Here is a 27,900-nt window from a genome sequence, read left to right on the forward strand (position 1 = left end):
TGTAATAGAACAGTCGGAGGTTATTCAGAATTTAATTTTGTCGTCTAAACTATCTAAGTTCTTTCATGTGAAGAAGGAAGTCTATTTTGAACGTATGAAACATGTGGAAATTGTAACGTGTTGCAAGATTTTTGTAGGAAAATGCACAAAAAAATCAGGAGCAATTTTTCCGAAGATATCATACAAACTGTTGTATAAGGATGATTTGTTCCAGATGGTTTCATAACGTTTTCTGTTTAGGTCGTCCTTTATGAATACTAATTTTAAATACCAATATATTGGAGTTCTTGGAGACCCCAGTCAAACGCCCCTAATTGCAGCCTTTGCAGAATTTAATTGATTAAATAGAATAAATAGGTCAAATGTTTTCCAGAGGTCAAAATGGCTCACACTATCAGGGGCACTGTCAGTTATTTTGAAGTATACAGACAAAGCAATTCTCATCTGTCAATTTTTGATTCTTTTATTCTTCAGATGACATTTAAAGAAGAAATCCGATGGTGATTGTCTTTTACAGTAGCTTATTCAGTCAGTAGTCCTCGTGTTAAATGTGTTTGCACACACACACACACACACACACACACACACACACACACACACACACACATACACACACACACACACACACACACACACACACACACATACACACACACACACACACACACACACACACACACACACACACACACGGAGCCCCTGGAGAAGCTGCTTGTGAAATATATGATATTAGTGTGGATTTACATTTTCTAATGCATCCATCATCAACAGCTTCTCTCTTCAAATTGCTTTGTCAAGTATCTCTGCGGGAATTTATGCCACTTATTTTTGAAAAGCTATACCTTATGTGTCTTAAAACAATACTTCCCACACAATAAAAGAGTTATTGGTTGCTGTAATCATTCATCTTCATAGTGTCTCTGAAGCAGTGTAATTGCTTTGGATTTTTCACAGTTAGTTGTTTTTTCATGCAAATTTGACTCAAATGCAACCATTTCAATACAATTAACCACTTCTTATAAAATCAACACAACTACCAAAATAAAAATTATACCCTTTAACATTTTAATACCTATATTTTTATTTTCTTATGATTGAAATTGTATTTCTTTGTATTATAATATTGGGTCTAAAAAGTACTTTTAGCTTAAATGTTATTTTTTAACTACAGGATGTAAACCTCCCTCCAGTTTAATCACATTTTGAAATACCCAGAAACACAACTGAAGACATGACCTCACCGCTACTGCAGCCCTGCTATTAAGCGACTCCTTCCTACCTAATAAGAAAAGACAAATCCAGAGTAGCAAGCCGTGATCTAAAGCTGATATGAGTCCTCAGCAGTCAGTCTGGCCAATTACATGGGTATTTTCCAAAGTTACAGTCTTCTATATTGTAGATAGACAATAATAGATAGATCGAATCTGAACGTTTCCTTGAAATTGAACCGCCATCTGGGCCTTGTTTGTGTTAATATGGACTTAAGCCCCCCACTGTTGAATCATACCTAACTGCACAAAACACAGCTCAGCTGGAAGTTGACCTTATTCAAAAGAATGCTCAGGCAATAGCCACAGAGGTTCATCCAGTTGGTAAACTATCAAGCTCAGCGCTGAAATGGTGACATATCTTTCTGTGAAAACCAAACAGGGGAACAGCAGTGGCAAAGTAATGTCACATCCCCACTAAATGAAACGCTGTTGGTTATTTGAAAACATTGTCGTGCATCAGCATCAAGGAAGTTCCATCCCTGCTGCTCTTCTTGTTTTATCAGCTAACTCACTAATACAATTAGCTAACAGGTTTTTTTTATGGTGTGGATTTTGTTGATTAAAGCGACTGTAAAAACAAACTTGCAATAATGACTTTATGCTCATGTTGAACAGTTCTTCTGCAAACAGGCCTCCAGCACGTTTCCTAAATGATCTTTGCCCATTCCGTGTCTCTCTGCAACAGTAATGAGACAAGCAGGGACATTATCTTGATTAAAATCAATCCCTATTGGATTACACCGTGCTGCATTCCCTCGCTCGGCTGCACTGATTAGAATACAGCACAGAAAACAGAAATCAGGAGTGAGGAAACTTATCAAAGCGCTACACGTACATGCATGGGTACATTGACAGATAATCCCTGGACTCCTCTTTACCGTCTATTACTGTCCTTATTACATGCTGCTGGCATTGGGTTGTATTATTCAACTTGTCAGTCTCTTGCACTAAGGCAGTGATGCTGGTTGTTTCATTGAATATAACTTGTACTGATAAGACTATATATTTCCAGGACATTGTTGTCAAATATTGGATAATCTGAAGGTACAATTTATCTGATGTTAAAATGCATATTTTATTATAATTCAAGTTTGGTTAAGAAGGTGTACATATCTCTTTCTCTTTGTGTGTGTGTGTGTGTGTGTGTGTGTGTGTGTGTGTGTGTGTGTGTGTGTGTGTGTGTGTGTGTGTGTGTGTGTGTTTAAGACGTGCTATTAAAGTTAAAGCACTTTGTAAAACTGTCCATTAAAAAAAAAAAAAAAGACAGGAGGAACCAGGAAAGAAGGACAGGGACAAGGGAGGTTTGATGGTGGAAAAAGAAAGAGAATACGAAAAGGAAATGGAAGGATGAGAAAAACAAAATATCAAGAAATGGAGAAAGGAAGGAAAAATGAAGGCTGAAACCAATGGGAGCAAAAGAAAAGAAAGGAGGTATAGGAAGGAGAAAAAAAAGGGAAAAGGGAAAGAAGAGAGGAAGGCAACAAGGAAGGAATGAAGGGAGCGAACTCTCACGTCGTCGCTTTTGTTGTGCAGGCTCGCTGTGCCGCGCGAGGGTCGTTTAGTGAACGGAGACTCGCGCAGGCTCGTGCTCACCCTCATCGCACGGGGCTACATTCTTCGACACGGTGAGAGATTTAACGCTACGAACACCCGGCGCTTTACAGACGAGCACCCAGCGGGGCATCACAGGCACCCGAGCAGCACCCGAGCAGCACCCACACGGCACATAACCGAACGAGGACCATGGAGAGCGCGAGCAACTTGTCGGACCCGAGGAACCAGGGCCAGCTCCCCGCGCTCTACGGCAACGGCAGCTTCTGTGGGAACTTCACCGACAGCAACAACAACGCGAGCCTCGCGGAGGCGCGATGCGACGGGGACCGCAGGATGCCCGGCAGCCTGCAGGACGACACCAACCCGGTTATCATAGCCATTATCATCACCGCGCTCTACTCCATCGTGTGCGTGGTGGGGCTGGTTGGAAACGTGCTCGTCATGTATATCATCGTCAGGTAAGACTAGCAAAGTACTTACGAGCCACTGTGTTCGGCATTTTACACTTTCTAAACAGCAACCTGTTGCTGTATTAACCATGAGTGTGCGCGTGTGTGTGTGTGCGCGCGCGCGTGTGTGTTTACGAGGCCGAGTGAGACCATGTGAATGCTGTGTTGACAAGCCTGCCAGCTCAGCTTGCCGTTCGTGCGTAAAATGCCTCCATCAAGTTGCTCCAGCGCGCAAAGAGGGGATGCCGAGGAAATGAGTTTTACACAACAGAGGAATAATGCATAATGCATGTTCCTTCTGTCTGTTTCATGCACAATACCATTACTAAACTGGAAGATCGCACTGATGTGGCAAAATGCAGCACATCACTCCCTTGTGAGTGCTAAGCCACACCATGCACCATTAATCCAGTCAGATGCCGCTTGTCTTCATATGCACTGTTGCTTCAGTGGCGTTTGTTCCCTTGTTTGTGGTGATGCTTATTCCACTTCCATGTAAATCAGATGAGAGGTTAGAGAATAGTTTTGGAAATGTTTTTAAAACAATGTGCCACACAACTGATGTGTTGAAAGTTAACCCAATGGCTTGCTTTAGACTCAACTCCTGCATTACGTAAGATAAGTATATTGGTGAGTATTATTTGGTCTCTAAAACAATCATAAACATCATAAAACAACTTAAAAGACTTAATGTTCCAATACGTCGCCCATTCCTTCCCCGTCTTAAATAGGCCACTTTCAAGCCGAATCTGTTCTCTCAGCTTACATGTCGACATCTCATTAATTGATATTTAAAACAGTGTCAAGCTGTCAAGTTCTCATTACAGGGGGAGCTTTTATTCTCTTTAATAACCTGTCATAAGAAGTAAGAGATCATAATTCATGATGAGTGGTCCACCAATTAAACATTTCACTGGCCACAGTCATTTTACACACTAAATTAACCTTTTTGAGACTTTGAGAAACAAATTGACTAAAATCTCTTGAAATAACTCATAAGGAAGGTCTATCATTTCAAAGGTCTCACATAAGATGGAATTTCCCAATATAATACATATAAAAAACAAGACAATTTAAGACATACATCAAACAAATCACCTATTGTGCTCATAACATCAACAATCACACATGAAAATCTGAGATTCATATTGATTCAGTGCTCCCCAGCGAAAGCTACGCGATTTCTAGATGAGCCTCTTTCAGGTAATACAAGTCGATTGGAGGAGGAGAAGGAGGACAGAAACGGTGAGGGATGAACTTAGAAAAAAGCTGGACAGGAGACGAGGCTTGAGGGGAGAGAGATTGATGGTGAGCACTGAGGGAGCTGAGAAGGATGGAGATGAAAGAGAGTGGTCCACCTTCATTTTCCCACCTTGTGATTATTCACTTTGAAGGTCTGATAGAATTAGTGAAGAGTGGCAGAGTGGAGTGCTTGCTGTCAGGCAGGTGCTTGAATTGCTTTAAAATTGTAACGACACCATTTAATTATATAAATTAGAGCGTTAAGAGAAGAGAAGACTTCTCCATTTGTATTTACTTCTCTATTACTGCTATAATATATAACCATTGTACTTTATTACACCCATTATTCTCCTCACTTCTCCACCTTTTCCAGGGCAGATGCAGCATCAAGCAAATGTTCATTTGCCAGACTGCACACATCCTCCGTCTCCGTCTGAGTGCTTCCCCAAATAGTTCTGTTTTGCTAAAGAATGCACACATCTACACAGGCGTTTTTTTGCATCTATGCCTGATGTTTTGAACCCAAAATTACTTCCAGCAGATCTGTCCATCAAGCCATGGATGGAAAGTATTAGAATACATTACGTAAAAGCACTGTTGCTTTAACATTACCATGTTTAAAGGGAGGGTATATGATGATTATGTTATATGATAAAACTATTTAATGAAAGAACACTTTAAGTCTATACATAAGTGCATTACATGTCAAATTATGCAGACTAGTGGGACTTGAACAGCACCACAGAGCCCTAATGTCCAAATCAGCAATACATTAATTTTCTGTAGACGGCCATTAGCAGCCTGTGTATATAACTGATTATCAATGATGAATAGAAAACTACCTTCCTCAGTGGTTTTAAACAGAAATTAGGATAAATTAGCCAATAAAACAACGACTGTGTTACAGTTTCAGGGCGTGAATGTTACTCATTACTTCCACCTCTGCCACTGCCATAGCAACAAAATGAAGTGGACAACAAAGGGCGAGCACCGGGCAAACATAAGTGAAGTATAAGTTATGCGCCAGCATCATTTTAAGGATGGGATTTATGTCTGCAGCTGTCTGGCAAGTGTACAAGAGTGTTTATGATGTATGAGTTGGTATACAAGCTTGCATTATGTATTCCACAGTAGTTTGTCTCCAAAGCAGATGATAGATGTGAGGGACATTACTTGAGCTTGAGCTCTCTCATCCTTGGCTGTTTTGTGGGCACAGATTTAGGGCGACACCCGTCCCTTGCCATCTCTCGACGGTGATTGACGGTGATGGAATGGGAACCAACCAGTATGTGTGCAGGCATTCATGAGAAGATTTCACCTGAATGAGAACTTTAGGAAATGTACCCTTCGCTAAGGCCCACTGCTACCCTGGCAGTTTTTGGAGTGTTTTTTTACAATGTGCGTTTGAAGGCTATATCCTGAATGTAAAGCAGATTCAGTGGTGAAAACAGGAACAAAAATACATATATATATATATATATATATATATATATATATATATATATATATATATATATATATATATATATATATAGAAGCTAGAGCCTTCAGATCAAGGTGTAAAAGTGAACCTGGCAAAATAACATGGTTCCTATAAAGCCGGGCAGGTCTATACACTTTTACGATCATTAAAAAACAAAAACATCATGTGTATACATTACGTATACCTTCTTACCTTAGTTAATGATGCTAGTATTAGCTCCACAGGTTTTGACGTAGAAACGTAACGTTTTAGAAACATATATCTCCTTCCAACCTCTCCAGGTAACGAGTATCACTAATACACAATCTTTAACCCTGACTAGCTCGAAATTCACAAAACCAGCCTGAAAATAAGGTAAATCTGAAACTCTTGCATGCGAGTCTATGGAGCAGAGCCAGTTCATTGTCAGAGCTGGCTGATGCTACACTGTGATTGGCCAGTCGGCGCTCAAGAGGGGTCAATTGGGAGGAAAGTAAAGGACATGTCTCATTCTTTTGAGAAGCACAGCCCGTCAGGTTCATTAACATTCAGAGACCTCTTTCTTTCTCTCTTTTCTCTGCCGGACCTTTGGTCTTTTCTCTCTGTGTCAATAGATAGAGAGGGAACAGCCATTTAGCTAATGATGCACAGTGACTATTTACTGTAAAATGGAAATGTAGTCTTGAACTCTTCATCCCACTTCACAGCCATGGCCTTGAATTCATTCTTACAAGATTAAATAGAGACATCGATGGATGAGGGATGTCCCCCCCGCCCCTCTAAAGCACTGACCTAACACTAACCTTAGAGCCATAAAACATTTCTCCCTCCTTCTTTATCTCCCTGTCCTTTCACTGTCTCCCTGTCCCTTGTCTGTTCACCCTGCACTTACAGCCGCAAACGTCTTGTGAGCAAACAAACACAAGCAGACACGCAGCAATCGGAAAAATCAATTGCGGCTGAAAAGCAAGCTGCTGGGTTCCACAAGGAATATATGCTGCCAGTTCAGAGTGCTTCCTGTAACCATGGAAACACTGGAAAGGCGTTTCGAGCATGATGAATGCGAAACGACTTCGTCCCCCTTCCTTTCCCTCCCTGCGCCATCCAGCTAGATGAGCAGCTTCACCTGGTTGGTCACATTCAGCGGCCAAGGCAAACTTTGTATGTGCTCACCTGCTGCAGCAAAGGGCCGTTAGCACAAGAAGACATTATTATTTATTAATCCTCTTGGAGAAATTGGTCTCTGCATTTAACCCATCCTTAGTATTAAGGAGCAGTGTGCTGCCGTGAGGCACCCGGGGAGCAACTGGGAGTCAGTGTCTTGCTCAAGGACACTTCGACATGCGAACTATGGGGAGACTGGGGATCGAACCCGGCTACCTCGAGGTTACAGGACGACCACTCTCCTCATGAGATACAGCCGACCCCCAAAACCGTACCGTACGAAGCGGCACAACAAACGTGACCATGTGCGATTCTGTAGCATCTTCACAAATGTTCCATGACCCTACTCCAGGATGTCAGAGTAGCTTCTAAACATCTGAGTCTGAAACCCAGTCACATGAAATACGATGTTATGATGAGCGTCAACACAATCTGCTTCACTAGACGGATGTCACAGATCCCCACTAATGGTTCTCTCTAATGGTTTTCTCGTGGCTCCCACTGCCCGACATGACGAATAGTCCCAGGATGACTTTCAAACAACTGAGCACCGCTGTTTGTGTGCTGTCTATAGTCGGGTTGCTTCTTAAAATCATTTATAGTGCTTGTACCGATTGTAACCAAACAAAAACATCTTTGTAAATGTAAAGACTAGCCTCACATTCTTTCACAGTCTGTTTAAAAACACTAGTGGCATACCCGTTGTTAATGTAAGTGAGATAAAGTCGATAGTAAATCTTGCATAAATGACTTCTAAAGTTCAGCTGAAGTTAACTGTCTGACTCTTTTCAGGACCAATTTCCTTTCAGCCAATGCTCAGCAAGAAAATAATGTCCAAGGAAGCACAAAAAGGGAAATGCATACTAAAAAGACTATAACTGGAAGACGACTGGAAGCCTTATATTCACTTCAGCTGAACTTCACAATTCATTTTTACTGTTTAGTGCTCCATCTCTCACATTGATACGCGTTAGAAAAGGATTTCCTTTAGGCCAGTATGGACAGGAGGAATGCTTATAGTCAACAAAAGGCTATTCCTTTCAATGTGCATACAGGCATGTCAGCTTTGTGATTAGACAGGCTTGTAAAGCTACCCTTTAAAATCAGCCACACTTGCAAAACTAAAAATCAGGTTTTTTTTTATTATACACTATAATTATCAACTTCAAGTAACGGGAGGTTTGTGGCATTAAAGATAATGGATTCTCCCTATTTACCTTACATTAGTCCCTGGATATGCGTAACATCTTTTTCATCCAGAAACATTGCATAAAAATCAACCCTTTGGATAACTGACTTTACTATTTTCAAAGCGTCTCTTTGATGACGGTTCCTTTGAAAAGATCCCGCTTGCTTGAAAACTGTCGATACCTTTCATAAGAATTCAAGCAAACCCTCATGCATGACAGATGCAAGTTCTTGTCACGTGACCGTGAAGACAGAGAGGCGGAGCATCTTTTAGGTAAACACCAAAGAGGTGTGAAGATAAACAGACTGACCCGACAGCCGCCCTGAGCCTCTTTCAGAGTTGCATTCCTTTGTGTGTTTTTGTGCACAGTGCACAGTGCTTGGCACGTCCTTCTCTTTCCTCTTCTCAAGCTGTAAACATTTGAGGCTGGGCACTCTGACCTTAGTTTTTCAACAGCTGCACAGCGCTGAACATGCAGCCATTGAGCACAATGGCCTTGATTTCTGTTGCAAACAGCAAGCGGATAGCTAAATAACTGCTGTGGATTTAATGCTGCAATTATTTTGTTTGCTTTAAAGTACTGACATTCCACTTTGCATAAAGTGAGTCGAGAAACATGTATCCAGGGTTTAACCTTCACCACCGGTATAATATAACTATCAAATTATGACGATGAATTGCTTGAGTTGAGTGTTTAGCATAAATAAAAGTTTGACAGCTCAACTGTGAGACTCTGAGAGAAAAGGATGCTGCATGCTGCTCCTTCTGGTACAGAGTCTTCATCTCTTGTTGGGAGACAATTATGAGGAGACAGTGCAGAGAGGTAATTAGTCTGTCATTCCTGTGTGTGTGTGTGTATATATATATATATATATATATATATATATATATATATATATATATATATATATATATATATGAGAAATGAGCTCGTTAACGCCACATGACCGCTGGAGAATTAGAGCCCTGTCAGTCTGGATTCAACAGGAGGTCTGGTCTCTGTTGAATTCAGGAAAAAGAACAAAAGACAGAGAGACATAGAAAGAGAACCTCACTCACTCATGACCAGTTTCATAAGGTTGTAAAACTTAGTTTAGGAGATTAAAAAGGGTATTTATTCGAGGAATGAAGCGACGGCCACTGCTCTGCACTGAGGATGTCTGAGACAGAACGAAGGAGCGATGATTAACCAGACAAGAGAACAAAAGACTGATTTTGTCTCTTTCTCTACTTGATGATTTATGAATGCTCACGGCTCTTTTGTCCATCTGTCAATTACAAAGTGACTCACCCACTTGCCCCCATTCTGCTCTTTATACTCTATGACAGGTATGGTTAAACATCTCCTTCTTCATGAAGGCTGGCATTTCAACGCACCAGAGGGTATCGCAGATTTGTTCTCCAAATCAGTTTGACAATGTTGTTACACCCCGCCTCACTGTCTGAAAGGCTTCTGTATGTCTTATAATCTTTTCAAAAATAACCAGAAGGGCTTACTGGTGCCAAAGCACCATGGGTGAGCAAACCAAACCAATCCAAAGAGGTCAACTGATGACCTCCGCCGCAGTAAAAGTTGTTGCTTTCAAACCAAACTGTGTACGACATTTGCACTTATTAAATGTTCGTTCAAGGCCGGGGGGGCCAAGGTGGTCACAAAGAGACCATTTGTAGAAGGTTTTCAGCACATTAACAAAAGTGTTCCTAAGCAACAAGCTGATAAACTCTTCTTGAGGTCCCTGCTTCCATATAGGATTGGCTTAAATTAGTTTCCTGTTCCTTTTTGTCGTATTTTCAGCGATGGAAAACCCACATAATAGAAAGTGGGCAACTATTTTCAAACCCATAAACAGAACACAATGCAGTGGTTGTTGAATACATGTGGTGTGTGTGATTTATGCCATTGTTTTCTAGATTTTCCCATTTGGAGGCTGTTTGAAGTGTTTTACATGTTCAATTCAAGCATCTCTTAAGGAGGCCCTGTTTGGGTTGTTCTGGTTTTCATTGCGAGACAAAACAAGTTAACAACAGGTCCTTTTCTGATTTTTTTCTTCTATTTCCTACAGAATTAGATTATAAAAATAATAATAATTAGAATTATTTGATTGTTTTAGTTTTTCCCCATTCCTTTATCCAAACCGTTTATCATATTTAGGATAAAGCGTTGAGCTGATCCCAGCTGACATTGGGCAAAGGCAAATCTTGTTGTTTTTGAAAAAACATTGTGCAAAGGAAGGGTTCACCCTCACATATAGAGATGGACAACCATTTACACTAACATTCACAATTTTCACAAAAACTGCAAATTCCAAAACATCACACAGCAACATACATACGTGCTAAAGGCATCTGTTAAAATAAGACTGTCACAGAACAGAAATACAAATATATGATTATTTTGTCAACTATACTGTAAAGAAAGCCATGTCTGCGGATGATTTGAAACGATTACCAGGCATTTTCTACCACCTCTTTCATCAGCATGTGTGCACGTACACGAGTTTCCACCCCGTTGGAGTCCGTCTTTATGCGTCCATGAATTTCAGTCAGGCCAATCAGGAGCGTTCAATACGTCTCTCACGGTTGATGGATGTTTTCATTAAATGTTAAATGTTTACATCAGAGAGCACATGATTGTGTGTTTTCTAGTGCAAGGAAACAGAAAAAAGGGGAGATTTGTACCTGTTGGAGGAAAACAAGTTTGAACTCAGGCATTAACCTGTTCAGGTGCAATACAGTCCAGTACAAAACAGTCCAGTATGTCTGTTTTTAGGACCCGACATAGACATTACAGCAACAGCCCCTTAAAATGTCTGTACACACACACACACACACACACACACACACACACACACACACACACACACACACACACACACTTGTTACACACATAGAGCCCACTTTCTCCATCCCCCCAAAATACTCTTTCCTGTCGCTCAAGTATTTTTGGCTGATATTCTCCACACTATTTTTATTTAACTTGCCAATCCTTTTGCACATGCCGTATCTCTGGTGCTTAAATGAAAACAGCAGCTGTGCTCGATTACTCTTGTTATCAAAGTCATCAGTCATTAAATCATCAGACACAAACTCCTCCTTTCAAGCCAGGGATTCAGGGGTAATAAATAATGTTATCACGTATTGAGCGTTTCTATGACAACACAGGTCTTGTAATGATGAAAGGTTAAAAGTGTTTAAAATAATGATTTGCTCAGACTTGGAAGTGCTGTGCCAATTTTTTTTAGACATACTCCATTGTTTGCTTTTATTCCTTGTTTTGTTTATTATCCTGTCATTCCAGGAGACACTAATGTCAAGTCAATTAGATTTTCAGCCTTCAACAAGAAAAATGAATGTCGTCCTATTGTCAATGTCCCTGAACCTCCACTGAAAGTAACGTATTAATGCAGTGTTCACACCGGACAGAATTTTCCGCTGGGCGACGCGACTGACGCGTTTGAGGCGGCGCGAACAGACCGTAAGAAATAGTTTAGCAAACCTATAATTGCAACATACTGAGCATACAGATGGAGAGCAGCGCTGCAGGAGAGATCTGAGAAATGTATGGGGAATTTTTAAACACATTTTTCTGATACATTCTTTCTTTTTTCTTCGTACATAAAGCTGCAAAAAGCAACTTTTGACCCAAGACGACATGAAGACTAAAACAAACTCATAGCAATTGGAACATTTAGTTTATTAACTTGTTATGGCTAACAAGCTAGCAACAATTAATTGACACAACATAATTTGATGGTTTGTTTTGGACACATTTGAGTCTTACTTCAATTAAAAAAAGACATGTATATTTTGTTTCATGTATGACATTATATGTCTTTTTTTATTGAAATAAAATATCCGAATGGGCCCATTTGGCAAGAAAAAAATGTATTGATTTTGAATGCCACCCTTTGCCATTTCTATTTAATTCTTTACCCATGTGCCAAAATAATGTAATGCCTTGAGCTAAAACATTTTGAGGCTTTCCTTTCAAACACATATAGCTAAATGTGATTATTTGCTATTATATCAGAATATGTATATGTCTGGCACTGCTTAAAGTCTCTAAATAAATATTTTTCTCTTTTGAGCTGATTTCTATTTAGGTGGCAGCCAATAGAAACTTTCCTTGAGAGGTTGAAGTGTCATCATGATACATTTGAAACATCTCTAAGAGCCTTTATATCAGTGTCAGAATAACAATGCTATATCTCACTGAGTCTACCATAGTCACTGCCAATGTGTGTGTGAAGCCATTTACTGACAAGGCTGCTGCATATTCACCTTGGTGCCCTTTCTAATGGCTTCCATTTACTGAGGGGATTTCCAAGATAAATATACAGATAGCTTGCTTTAAGCTTATAAGGTAATATTGTGTGTAAACACATTAACACTAATAAAGCTCTTACATGTAGACAAAAGAGAGAAGTCATTTGACAAATCAGTCTATGGTAAATGTTATACGAGCATTATTTTTTCAAACATTTTATTTAACATTAACTAATAAACCTACTGTAGTTGAATTATTTACCTTATAAGTCCTCTTTACCTTTTCCATAATCAAATTAAATTTAACTGGATTGACCCTTCCTTTTTAATCAAATTCAATAGAATATTCCACTGAGTTTCAAACACTCATCCCCTGAAGGCATGAAAAGTAGAAACGTTTGTATCTCCAGAGGACGCAGCTTTAGTCACCCTGGACTCACAGCAGATATAATAGATACCAGATAGACTCAGATTCATAGCGAAAAATGTAAGTTTAAAAACCTCTGTAGAAAGTTTTGAAATCATTCAAAACCACTGTCCATATATATGATACGCTTTGTGTTCTTGTATTTGTTTGTATGTAAGTATGGCAAAACGTCTCAAGCACAGTGAAGAGTTTACATTTGTAGCTTGCAACAAACATAAATTATTATTACACTTTTTTGCTAGCGAAAAACATGGCTCTTTGGATTGCAACGTTGGTCTACCACGTTGGTTCTGACCGGAATACCTCAAGAACTATTGGAGGGATTGACATGAAATTATGCACTGACTCTATTTATGGACCCAGATGATGATATCTATTCACGCTGGTGATCCACTGAATACATCTAGTTTCATCTGGTTGTCTGTCAGGTGAATATTACAGCCTCACAGTATCACTTTGAAATGTAATTATAGCCTACATATATACGTCAAGATTAGGACTGCAACAACGAATTGATAAAATCAATAAAAATCGATTATCAAAAGTGTTGGCAACAAATTTTATTATCAATTCGTTGTGTCGCGCGATTATTACGGCAGTCAATAAGTCGCGGAGAAGAAAAAAAAAGAGCGGAGCAGAGCAACTGGCCTGCCAGCGTTTATGAGATTGGAGTGAGACACTAAGAAAAGTTTAAATCGTGATCTTCACAAAAATAGAACATCTTTGACGTGTTGAGTTTTGGCCAATCAGAGTTAAGATGTCTACAGCGACTTCATTTCCCTCAAACTTCTTTTTAATGGAAGCTAGTCAGCTTGCTATCACGTTAGCTAACGTGTTTGGGTAGTGTTGGCGTTAAAGTTTCGTTATGTTCCGTTACAGTTCAGTCTTGCTTGTAAAAAAACGTAACGTGGTGAAACATGCCGTAACCCCCCGGTCTGGTTGTCGCTGTCACTCGTTAACGTTAAATCCGGCACACTGGCGGATCTGGCTGCAGGTTTTTATTTTTTTACTCAAAGTAGAATGAAGCAAATCACGTAGTTGGGCTTAGCCAACAACGTGTTTCATACATATTGATAAAGCAGGGTATGCTAAATGCAGCCTCTGCTCCAAGGAGATCAATTACAGTAAAAAGGGCTCACATTTGGCAGATGTAAAGCATACATGTGTATGTTTTTAGTGTTAGTCCATTTGTATTTTATTTTTTTAATTAACAGCTCAGGGATGTTCAAGTAGCAACTTGTTTGTGCTTTCTGAAGATGTTTTGCACTGTCGGTTCTGTTTTTGAATAAAGGGTTGAAAATTAATGATTTTTTAATTTTTTGTTTTTTTATCCGATTAATCGAAAAAATAATCAACCGATTAATCAATTATTAAAATAATCGTTAGTTGCAGCCCTAGTCAAGATAATATAAACCTTTGCAAAACCTTTCATACCATAGTGACTATGCCTTTAATATCTCTGGGTGAATGAGCCCATTGTGCATGTTGCAAATCAATGAGCAGGATTGGTTCAAGGCAAAAAAACAAAACAAAAAATCCTAGAAACACATGCCCAACACTCAGAGTCTGTCTAACCAGTGTTAATGGTCAGAGCCAGAGGCATGCAGATGTCTGTTCACATGAGCAGCCTCTGCTCCTGCACCCAGGCGTAAATGGTTTATCTGCACCCAGCAGAAGCCCATGAATCATACCCGGGGCTACACCTACACAGGCCAGCATCACAGACTACTGATGAATTATGTTTATCTTGCCGTGCAACAAGGGCCATGAAAATGAATCAGCTGCTGTTCCAAACTGTTGACCACAAGTGTGGGGCTTTCTCCTTGACATTTGTTGAACTATTATGACTGTCGGCTTTACTAAAGGTTTGTTCCGAATAAAGATAAACAAAGCTCACACTGGTGTTTATGTGGTAGCTTCACATGTCCTGCCATGTTTCTTAATATCTGTGAGCATCACAAAATTATCAATTTGACACAATAAACCCAGCGCCAGGCCACAACACACTAGATCATCTTTTTTAATTTAAAATCCACTAACGATGAGCAGGACATTAGCTGTGATAAATAACAAATTCTGATCCAGATTTATTTTAATAAACTTTGATAAAATCTCATTTAACACAAATTAAAAGCCTGATCTCCTTTTCTCCTAATCACTTTGCTTATATGATTTATTACTGGGCGGTTAACTAAATCAAACTAAAACTGAATCTAGTTTCTGTTAAGGTTTCACATTTTTCTTTAGGGGAAGTGGAGGTGATATACAGAGGCTGCTGTTGAACCCATTAGACAGCCTCAGATAGTGGGAGTGAAGTAAACACGTGAACACTGAAAAACATCCAAATGTTCGAGCATATTTTATTTTCAGCACATGTACAAGATGTACAAGGTTTCTGTTATCGCTGCCGAGATTTTTAACCACAGAAATACATGAAAGACATTCTTTCTGGTCACTGTTGTGTCCTTAGTGAAGCACACGGTGGCCATAATGTATTTTCTATCCTGCTTGGTTGTCCATTGTGTGTTTACGTCATAGTGTGTCTGTGTTGAACTCGAGGCTCGGACATTATTGGCAGGAAGAAATAAATTACAAAATCTGTTTGTTATTGAACAGCTGGGGTAAGCCTGGTTAATCCCAATGATACACACAGAGCCAATGAAGAGTTTTAGTGTCTAAACATGGACGGGAATCGCGTTTAATGTGTAACTTCATCTCAATGTCTAAATTTAAAATGTTATCTAAATCGCTATATGTCCTCCTGCAATTTTCAAATCGCAGGAGGAGCAACCTTTGTTAATGGCAAAGGGTTGGTCAAAATACCGTTTTAAGATAAATATTGTGCTGCAGAAATAAAACAAATAAGAGGATAAACTCTTAGCTACAGACATCTCATTCCCAAAGTAAGTCGGTGATAAAAAGTATTTCTGGGGCCATTAAATTAATGGCTGAACAAAATCCTCAGTATTGTCCATTTGGATATATTTATTATAACTGTCAGTGTAATGTGTGTATACTGCATGTATGCCTATCTATGGTCTTTTTTCATAACTTTTTATAATGTTTTATTTTCTTTCCTTTGCAATAAATATTGCTGTGTTTTGCTATAATAAATGTGTGTGCTCCACTTACCCAAAGGGCAGGTTTTAGGTTTAGGGGGATGCTGTGTTTTTTTCTCTCTGAAAAATGTAATAATAAAGAAACAACACTAAGAGTCTCTATTCAATAAGGAATTGTTAAAAATTACTCAAAATGCCATCTACTGTTTTAAATGGGCCCTAGAAGGCCAATTCTGAGAAAGAGTCCGTTTGTGAAAAGTGAACCCAATGCGGAAGTATCTCAAACTTGCATTCTCTCTCCTAGCCAGCAGGGGCGAGCGACCCCTCTGGTTGCAAAAAGACGTCCGGTTGTATGGATATCGATGATAAAATACTTGATTTATTACCTCAGTAAACATTGTGAACAGGAGTTTGTGGTCTCAATCTCTAGTTTCAAGTCTTCTTCAATACAGCATGACGTTCACTTAGTAAATCATGATCCTATTTAGAGTCAATTAGACCATGAGGCAGGGTATGTTTTAGGATGGGGCTACCTTGTGATTGGCAGGTTGCTTCCGCTACCAGAGCTGTAATGGCGTCTCTACGTCACTCCCAGGTCCAGGTGGTTATTCAGATTCACAATAAGGTGTTACACATGTTCTTGCAGCTAAAGGTCCTTCCTTTTGACCTTATCCTAAGGGTCTGGCTTACATGTGCCGAGTAAACACATCTGAGGAGATAATTGAACATTAAAGTGAAAACACAACAATGTTATACTAATTGCACAGGTCTAAAAGGGTTGCAACACAGAGCAAGACCACAACAAATGAAATCAATTGCTCTTGTGCTTCTTACAGCGCCAACGACAAACATTACATCTCAGAGTTCATTCCCGGGTGTGTCATATTCTTTAGATGGTTTGGGCAGGCTCGAAAATATCAAGATAAATAGTAGATGGTAAATCATATATCTACTTGTAGATGATTACATTTGACTTCAACCATCATCAAAAAGGTGATTACTTTTCTAATTCCCTAAATCGGTGGTTTCTGAACATTTTTCCAGGTCCTTTACTGCCCCAGTAATTATACAAATAAAAAAATGTTGGCTAGTTTTCGACCCTGAACATTAATGTTTATTAGTATTCTGTTACATTATTTTAAAAAGCATGTAGTTGAATGCAAGGTAACATTTAATTAAACTGCACAGTTTGAATATCATCGTTATTCTCCCAGGGAGCAAAAAAACCCTGTGAATATAAATCACCACCTCATTATGAGTGTTACATGAATTTAACAGTACATCCAAAGGTTGAAAGGTTTCATTTCAACAAGAGAAGGGGATTATGAACACCAAGCATTTCAGTCATGCATTCTGAGGATTTTTTTCTCGCACCAATTTATGGTATAAATGTCTTTATTTATGTAAAGGAAAACACACAATTCAGTCACCAGGTGACAATTAAATATGAATATGAAGTAGAGCAGCTTTTCTAATTTTCTTCTTGCTGAGACAGCACACATTCCCTCCTCTTGTAAAGTCAGAACATTTCAATAACAATCGACCTGCCCTGTAGTCTGCTCTGCATTATGTTATTGCTCTATCCCCTTCAGACCATATGACATACAGCATGCCGTGAGGACTCCCTGCGTGAGACAACGTTTTGAGAAGTGGCTTTGCTTCATCGGATGTAGAAAACCAAAACTAAGGTGAAACACTTCTGATTAATAAATGTCACTGGCTTATTGTCCACAAACGTTTACTTCATCATCTCCAATAAAGTGCAGCTCAAAGCTGCTTCCCCAAGCTAAGAAGTGCACGCAGCAACAGAGCTACGGGTCAGAGGAGCTCCGAACTGCGCAAACAAAAAAGCATGCAAGTAATTCAGATAAAAGCATGATTGTGGTAAAAAGCAATTATATTGATAAAATGACCACTAACGCCCCCCAAGAACCCCTCAATGCCCCTTTTTTAAAGATAGAAAGATGAGCAGATGCGCTATCTGACGTGACGTACCGCCCACGTCAAGAAATGCTACCCTAAACGTATCACCAAAGAAAATTCCATTCTGATCGCTTGAGGGCCCAACACTGGAAAGAAAATCTAGTTTGAAATAATAATGACCAAATTAGGTCTTTCGGTGTTTCCACAATGCAGTTTGAGCAACAGACGAGGCTCATTGGGGAGCCGGGCAAGAGGTTAATGTTATTCTCTTTTCAATAATTTGTGTGTCCACAGAAGATATTATTGGGTCTTCAGTCCGGTTAGAGATAAAGTTGAAGTATTTTCTCATTATTAAAATTTTGCCAAAATGGCCACATTAAGAATAATTGCACATTAAAACAACCAATTATCAACTGCCCTACTTTTTTATGTAATTCAAATTGGGAAATGAACACTGTTCTGTGTCAAATGATTTTGATGTTTGAATAATTCATCCTCGAAGGCTCTCTGACTGGGAGCAATCCTGATGAGTTTTCAAAACCAGTGTTGTATCAGACTTCCCACAGGGATAATTTACTATCATTATCAGATCTATTGTTTTTTCTCTCTCATCTAAGCAGAAACAAAGATGGATGAGGAACAGAGGGAATGATAAGGCATCTCACTCCCTCAGGTGGGAATCACGGCTAATTGGTTGATGGAAGGCTATGAATAATACATGATTTCACTGAAAGGACTGTTTTGGATGGTTTTAAGGTCCATTATTGCACATCTATCTGTGCTTTAGTGGTCCAGAAAACCAGCAAATTATGGTACAGTTTGAAGGCAGAATGAACAATTTCTGCTGTCAAGTGCTGTTTACTCACTGACTTGCTTAATGAAGATTTACTCTGTGTAGTTAGTTACTTCTGTCGTGTCTCTCTTTCCCGGTCAATTTCTCTTCCTGTCAATAGTAGGCTGCATATTTGCTGGAAACATTTCTATTTGTGGTCTGTTTGCTGGAATATAATGAAACAATGTTTATGTGGAATTTTCTCATCAGGAGTTTTCTCTCAAAATGAGACACCATCCACAGGAGATATGTGTCTGCTTTATGAATGATACTTATCAAATGATTACTCTTGGTCTGAAATTAATAAGCAATATTGTGTTAACCACGCAACTCTGTGTTGCCAGTTGATAAAACGGAAGTAATTCAAGCAAAGCACAACTCATTAAAGTGTTTTGAATTTAACACAAGCTGGTGGATAGCTCTTTTCTGTTACCTACCTCCTAGAAATTTAATTTACAAACTTCTGATTTGCATGTAATGCCATCTAAATTACATTTCCATCAACATAATGGAGGACATGAAGCTACAAACTGAGCATATTGCAAAAATGTCCACCTTAGTAGTGACTAATTACGTTCAAGCTGGCTTTGGTTGAATAAATCTCAGAACCCACAAGCTATCGCTTGAAGAAGATTTAGCTTTTTATTGGTTCAAAATGAGCTTGTAGATCATACACATTGACTCTTCATCGCCAACTCCATTCTGGCATGTCAAGTTGCTCAGTGGACTGGAAACAATGAGCAGCGCACAGCAAAGGAAGTCTTGGCCCAGATATTCGCTGGCTACACCGGAACACCAGAAATATTTCTCTTGGCCCGATCTTGGCTTATTTATCTGTCGCAGGAACAATACTCAATGCTTTCTGAGACTGTCCACACTTAGACTGTACTCCGGCCGGCCATCTAGGTCCCGCTTCGTCCCATCCAAAGTATATTTGGCAACTAATTTTTGCATTTTGGATTCTTTATAGAATATCAGGTGTGGCTCTCTCTCTCTTATCAATTGAAATTCATACCATTGAATATCTAAATACCCTGGTATACCATAATACCTCCCAAGCCTATAGAAGTAAACTGCAGGATCCACCAAAAATATGTTGTAGAACCACTGGTTTACTGACTAATGTTAGCAGGGTGAATCCAATACAATTCAGAGGACCACTGTTTATTGACATAGTGTAGCAGGTTTTGCACACAATATGTATATTGTTGGCCAAGTTGCCTGTAACATAATATGCCAACCATAATCCAATGTAAAAGTACTTTTTCATTATTAATTTCCCTGTATATTTATTCCTGCTGTATAATAACAAATACATCAGGTTTCAGAAAGTAATACAGAATTCTTGCAATATTATGTAATCAAAGCATGTTGCAATAAATGGGTGATCAGAGTGACAAGACGTCAAGGTCGAAAAATTAATTAATGCTGAAAACTCATTAATTCAACACCTTATTCAGTTTTTCCAGATAAGATGAGGCCATTACATGTTGATAAATTCAAGCCTCAGACAGGCACAGGAGAAACACAAGCTATTATCTGCAGCCATGTAACGGAAGTCTCAAAGTCACTGTGGAAATTACCTCCAGCACTAGCTCACTACTCAGTGTAGGGTGACAGCTTCGGTCCCCGTTCAAATAAAGCCTGAAATAACAAACACACTAATCTGTCAGTGTTAAAGTTAATCAAAATGTAATGAACTCACTGTCATCTTGTGGTTAAGAGGATTTGGGATTATTGAGGAGTGCTGAAACAAAATTGCAGTAAATTACTTATCAGATAGAATGACAGTATTGTTTAATGAATCAAAGGGGTGGGTTTAATGTATTGTTGTCACTTTGTGTATCCAGATTAATTTAACAACAATACGGCAGGGATATGTGTATAAATAGTCTTTATGTGGAATTAGACGGCAACAATATGATCACTGTTGTGCCATTGGAAATTCAAGGCAACAGCATGACATTTTGAACCCGAATATATCACCTGTTTGATATATACATATTTATATATATATATATATATATACACACGTTTGGCCTTAAATTTGGTTCAAAGCCGGGCGCTCTTCCTGAGGGCTGTAGTCTCATAGCAGCGAGGACCAGGGACCAGCACTGCCACTGGCCGGCTGTTCAGCGCTTTCTTTGTAATCAGTGTAACGTTTTCATGAAAACATGGTACAATTAGCAAGCTAACGTTAGCTAGCTTACTATTTAGCCTGCCATTAAATAAGATCAATGAAAAAACGTAATTCTTCATCTACACATGTCAAAGCGTAGGAAAGCAAATCATCAAATAATCAGTCATTTACTAATTAATAGCACACTAATTTACCAGATTTTGTAATCTGCTGATAGCTTAATTTCCAGAACACGGAAAGGAGAGAACGGTCTTGTGCTGTGATTGTAATGCGACACAGTTACAGAAAACAATGTATTTAATGACGTAGATACCCCCCCAAAGTCGACTATCTAAGAATTGGCCTCAAATGATTAGGGTTGCCGATTTTTATAAATTTGGGAAGAAATGCCAATAACACCAGCACGGAGTCTGTTTTCTGTCCGGCTCAAAGGCTGCAACATATGAGGCCAGACAAGTCTAAAAGCAATATACAAGCACATTTATTAAAAGGATAATAATAACTAAACTAAACAACCGTAGAGAGTTAGTAATTAGTAATGTCAGCATGTGTGGAAATGTCTGGAGAAAACTAAACTAAACAACAGCCGTGTCAGCCAAAGAAAAAACGTTCCATGTTCAAGTGGTGAGTCTTTATAGCCGGAACCACAACACCAGGCTCATCAGCTGATGAGCTACATCATCAAAGACAGAGAAGCCTTTTTTCAAAAAGGAGCTTTTTTCTAGTCTTCAATACAGCATTATGTTCCTACAGTAATGTTCTTTCAGTGAATTATGTTTCCATTTCGAGTAAAATATGCGATAAAGCAGGGTAGGCTTTAGAGCGTGACAACTTGTGATGAACAGGTCGCCACCCTGCTGTCTGGTCTCGGTGTGCTCGGTGGTTTTGTTTTATAACTTTTACCCTCACAGTGTCTTTTCAGTTCATTAAAGTAAATTAATTATTATTATTTAGCTTTCGCTTGTACTTAAATTCCTCCTCTCGTGTCACTTTTGGCTGCAAAATGCCAAACTGAAGGCTTCAAAACTGCCAATGGAGGACGCCTCATTGACTATGTCCACTGCTTTTATGGGCAAGCTCATGTCTGCTGCTTTGCACTGCGCTCATTTGGCAGTTATTCCGAATCGATAATGTCGTCGCACTGATTACATTTTCATGCGACAAATATTCCATTTTTTGGCCCGAAAAAGACAATATTCCTAAGAAGCTGTTTACATGGCTCGTGAAAAATGTTGTTCTTTTGCTTCTTTGCGTCAAAATATGTTTTTCCAAAGTTGTTCACCAGTGATGGAATCGTTCGACTGTGCGAACACAGCCTCCCACAACCTCCACTTTCATTCCTTCAACCACCTTCCCTAAAAGGAGCTTGTTGCAAAACTTACGTAACACATGCAACACGTGTAACACGTGTTTATCCCAAAGCTTGTTGATGTCATAATGCTTGGAGTGTTTTTCTCCTTCCGTCAAGAACTATGAGCTTTTCCTTTAAGCATTCATCTCTACTCCAGCTTTGAAAACCATCGGCTAATTGGTTTGTGTTCAACGCACTCAGCTGGTCATAAACAGGAAAGAGGCCATGTGTCACAAAGTGCCGTAAAAACCCAGCTGAGAGAAATGTTCCAAAGAATGCTCCTAAAACCTGAATAATATCAGCATCCCACAAGTCAATTTTCAAATGAGCCATATTCATTTTGTAATATTCGTAATAATAGTCAAATATGAGTGTGCATGCAAACGTAGTCCCTGTTAGCTCCATCAGCGCTGTTGCCTTTGTTTGCACTGATGGGAGCTGTGGGTTAATTCGCCATTTGGTCCACAGGTTATGATTCACAAGATAGACCTTTTTGACGTGATCTATGTTCTCCCTGACCTCATTGTGACATGGACAGCAAAGGCTTAAATATTTCTTTGCTGATAAGAGCTCTAAACAATCGAGCCATTTCAATTATCTGTGTTCCTCTGTGCCTCATGCTCTTTCTCCTCAGTCTTTGAACTACCTCTTTTATGTGCCCTTTGTGTTGATGGAAAGGACATCAGATACAAACTAAAAGCTACTGGATATTGCTAAGCAGGTTTACCTGAGGAAAGGCATATTTTTTATCTGTCCTTTTAGTCAATGTGGTGAATTTAACCTTTTTCTGTTCATGTAAACTGAATCTTTTTAGACAAATTGTACTTTCAGCAAACTTTGTTTGCCCTGTAAACAGCCCAAAGTCCTTTCTGTGATATCTTCTGAAACCTCAATCAATCTGGGACTTAACTCCTGTGGACAGCTTCTTTTAAAACTGAGTCATTAAAACTGATTAAACTCGACGGTTGCTGTTACAAAATGAGCCGGTCGCTGAAGCAAGGGGCCTGAATTATTCACAAAACCTCCTGGGGATACGCTGGCTTCAGCCCGGCTCACGAGGCGCATTCTGCTATTGCAACACACCAAATAACGGGGGGATTTCAGCAGTGCATTCTAGTTCTGCTAATGTTGCTCGAAAGGAAGGTGTTCAGCGATTGAGGCTCTTCTTGTGCGGAAACACACGCAACACATTTAAATCATTTCTTGGCACTCTACTTGTGTCCTTGTAGTGCCATCGTCTTTATGAACGTCTTTATTATGTACGTCTTTATTATGTACTTTCTGGATCGTTGTGAGCGGTGCTCTGGGAGAAGGATCCCTCCTCTGTGGCTATCCATAAGGTTTCTTCCTTTTTTTACTCCCCGTTTAAGGTTTTATTTTAGGGGAGTTTTTCCTGTTCGGATGTGAGGTGAGAAGATGTCGTATGTGTAGAAATTGTAAAGCCATCTGAGGCAAACATGTGATTTGTGATTTTGGGCGATAAAAGATAATTGAATTGAATTGCTTCTGTGGCTCAGGGACAAAAAAGATAACATGAAGTAACTTTAACATTTTACTTGTGTAGATGACGTTCTATTGATTTGTATTTGTACACCAGTGTACCAGGTCTATTTTGGAGTTTGGGTGGTATAAGTCTGAGAGGAGGCTTTCCTCTATCATCATTACCTCAAATGAAAATTGAAAAAATACTTATTTACTTAGTTTTGCCATGTTCTGTGCCTTAACATACATAACCTATATCATTTATAACTTACAGTTTGTTAAGTAGCAGTCATAATTGAATTGTACCTTTATTTCCATATTGAATGCTCAACTGTTCGTGAGCAGCAGCGTTGATTTAAAATGAATGCGACCCCCTCAGACTGCAAAGAGACACAGAAAATGCCTCAAAACCAGAAATGACTCCAAAAAGACACAACAGTACGGATGACACAATCGTGCGACTTGTAGTGCGTTCCACACGTCTCTGTAATAAATCCATGGTTTCTGTGCAGATACACTAAAATGAAGACCGCCACCAACATCTACATCTTCAACCTCGCTCTGGCCGACGCCTTGGTCACCAGCACGCTACCGTTCCAGAGCGTGAACTACCTGATGGGGACCTGGCCGTTTGGAGACATAGTGTGCAAGATGGTGATGTCCATCGACTACTACAACATGTTCACATCTATCTTCACTCTCACCACCATGAGCATCGACCGCTACGTCGCTGTGTGCCACCCAGTCAAAGCGCTGGACTTCAGGACGCCGCGTAACGCCAAGATTGTCAACGTCTGCAACTGGATCCTCTCCTCTGCCATCGGGTTGCCTGTAATGTTCATGGCCTCCACCGCTGTCTCCCGTAAGCACGTGCACACACAAGCACCATTATACCTACACTTCAAATGGGGAGTGTGTTTAGACTTTGCATGAGAGGCCTCTACATATTCAGGATCTGATGCTTAATTAGATATACTGTATATCCTTCATGACGACCACCATAAAGAGATGAAAGTAGCTTCTATTGGAAATTGTCTTGAAACTAATCCCAACATTTGTTGTTTGCGGAAAAACAGAAAATAATTGAAGAGAGTGAACAGCCAAAACATGTTGCATCCAACTCTCAAGTAGCAACCATGCATAACAGTACTCAATTCTGTGTTAGTCCTTGGAAGACGATGAGTTCAACATAAGGTCTCGCTACAAATACAAGCACAAAACAGGAAGAAAAGACATTGAGTTAATTCACTGCATTCCAGCTTTAAAGAGCAATTATGTACTCCAGCAGGCTCAATAAAAGGAGTCAACCCAAAAGAGTTGCTTTGGTATTTCTGTGTAGTTGCACAAAATAACCATTACATGCTCTATGCCTCGCTGGTGACTAATATAACTGTCTGCATCGTCGAGAGGCTACCTGCAAAGTCAGGCTTCACCTCTGTGTAATTGCAGAGCTAATGGAGAGGAAACCGCCACTGAAATTGTTAAAATGTGACCTGAGTAATGAGCAATTTAGGGACTTTAGTGCAGTTTGCATAGTATTAAAAGATGTTGCTTCAGCGCCACAAAATATATCTTTCAGAACTGACAGTGGTTTTTTTGGGGGCATTTTCATATCTTCATTAGAAATGTTTGACTGTAGAGAGATGACAGAAAATGATGGAAGTCGCTATTTAGTGACGTTTTATATCAATTATTATTGGAAATAAAATTCCTAAACACATTTTAGAAGAAGGAATCACAGATGTTTAAAAAGAGCTAGACAAGTAATAATAATAGTGGTTCATAACTAATTGTGAAATTTCTCATGTGGAAGTAATAAATCTGTATTTACCTGTGAACATATATCTCCTCACTCTGCACAGCCAACAGCATTGACTGCAAGTTAATATTCCCCCATCCCTCTTGGTACTGGGACACCCTGCTGAAGATCTGCGTGTTTATCTTTGCCTTCATCATGCCTGTCCTCATCATCACCGTCTGCTACGGCCTCATGATCCTCCGGCTGAAGAGTGTGCGCATGCTGTCGGGCTCCCAGGTTAAGAAACATATTTATCTTCACACAATTTGAGCCAATAAAAGTGCATACAGTGAGATCCAAATGGAGATTTTAGAATGGAAGCCTTAGTGATCATTTTGAGAAATCTTAACCGTTCGGGTGCATGGCCTGCGCTATTTACACAATAACTATTTGATTTATCTTTTAGAGTAATGAAGCACAATACAAAGCTGCCCAGAGCTTGCATACCAATATGGTGCACTCATTGCTCTCAAGAGAAAGCAATTAGTGAAAAACAACTTAAGCCTGAGGTTGTGCCTCAGTTTTAATTCATTGCGGTAATGCACAAAAAGACTAACAATATTTTGCGGAAATTTACCAAACGCCGACTCCAGAACATGTATTTATTCTCAAGAAGATGTGTTAATTTACAGTTGATAAAAATGGAAAATTAAAGTGGTTGCAGGTATGATGTGTTCCTACTCATGTCTCTTCAGCCACGACTTTACTTTATTGGATCTCTTTTCTTCCTTTCTATCATCCTTTCAGCTTTTTCTCTGCCTTTGTTCCTCTCCCCTTATCTCCTCCTCTCAACCCCCTCTAACCATCTTCTCTCCCATCATGTCTCACGTCCTCCACTTTCCTCTGGGACTCCTCGGTCATTATATCTTCCCTACCTCGCCTTTCTCTGCTGCTTTCCTCTTTTTTTCATCTCTCATGTTGTTCTCCCACTTATCCCCAACACTAAACCTCTTACCTCCTTCACACATGCACACACACACACACACACACACACACACACACACACACAGGAGAAGGACAGGAACCTGCGTCGAATCACCCGCATGGTCCTGGTGGTGGTTGCCGTCTTCATCGTATGCTGGACTCCTATCCACATCTTTGTCATCATCACAGCTCTGATCAATATCCCCGACTCCACGCTGCAGACTATCACCTGGCACTTCTGCATTGCCCTCGGATACACCAACAGGTTCGCACGACGCATCCGCCTTAGACAAATATATTCACTGTCATTTTGAAAATGATTTGTCCTCAAATTTCCGGAGATAAATTATTAAAGCGTTAATGACAGGATGCTCTTCATACAAAAAAAATGACTTAGACGATAAGATTAAATTGTATTGACTTTTTGATCATATACATTTGTTGGTTTATGGTTTTATACAACACTTTAAGATGAGTGATGATGATTGATTGTAGTTTTCACAACCCACGTTATACTGTAAATAAAGGTGACATTACATTGCAGATTTTTTATAGCTTAACTGTGACCTTGTTTTTGTCTCATGCAGCAGTCTGAACCCAGTCCTTTACGGCTACCTGGATGAGAACTTCAAGCGTTGTTTCCGTGAATTCTGCACCCCGAGTCCCTCAGTGTTGGAGATCCAGAACTCGTCTCGGACCGGACTCACGAGCCGCAAGCTCCCACAGCGCGAACAAAACAGTGCCAACACAGGAGACAGGTCCAATCAACAGGTAGACGTTGTCTGTGTGTATACATAACAGTACTTGTGTCTGGGAACTAAATGAGCAACACATTTGGATAGGTGCTTATTTGCTTTCTTTCAAGAGATAAATGACACAATCAGCTCTCTTGTTTGTCGTAAATATGATGCCTCAGTCGAGCACACAGCCTCTCATAGAAACACAATTTGTTCTTGTGAGCATGTAAGCAGACTTATTTTAAACTTTTGGACAAAGAAAAACTAGTTTCTCCCCAGTTTCTGGTCTTTATGCTAAGCTAAGACTGTAGCTTCAAATGTACCATTCAGACATGAGAGTGGCGTTAATCTTTATTTTAGGTTAATGGCTGTGAACAGACATTCACGTAAGAATAAGTATACACTGCATATATATACTGCATATAAGGTAACATAAACCAACCTCCTCCTCTTTAAACTCCTCTCTGCAGGTATGACTAGCCTTGGAGGGGTCGTCGGTGGACTCTCGCTGTTGTGGCAGCGCTGCCAACGACGATCTTAATTCAGAGGTCACGCAGGTCACCACAGGGCTCTGACCACACAAACACAAATTGACACATACATACAAACAATCCAGGACACGACTGAGAC

The 27,900-nt window shown here is 39.7% G+C and overlaps 1 protein-coding gene across 1 annotated transcript; it reads left to right on the forward strand.

Annotated features, from left to right (window-relative positions):
- Nucleotides 1-3,014: 3,014 nt before the first annotated feature.
- On the forward strand, nucleotides 3,015-27,746 carry oprm1 (opioid receptor, mu 1; the record flags this gene model as incomplete). Its single annotated transcript, XM_079229480.1, has 6 exons — nucleotides 3,015-3,283; nucleotides 24,324-24,673; nucleotides 25,674-25,846; nucleotides 26,620-26,798; nucleotides 27,121-27,304; nucleotides 27,741-27,746. 6 exons carry the CDS (start codon nucleotides 3,015-3,017, stop codon nucleotides 27,744-27,746), a joined length of 1,161 nt encoding a protein of 386 aa, XP_079085606.1.
- Nucleotides 27,747-27,900: the final 154 nt, after the last annotated feature.

This window comes from Taurulus bubalis (genome assembly GCF_910589615.1).
Source record: "Taurulus bubalis genome assembly, chromosome: 14".
NCBI lineage: Eukaryota > Metazoa > Chordata > Actinopteri > Perciformes > Cottidae > Taurulus > Taurulus bubalis.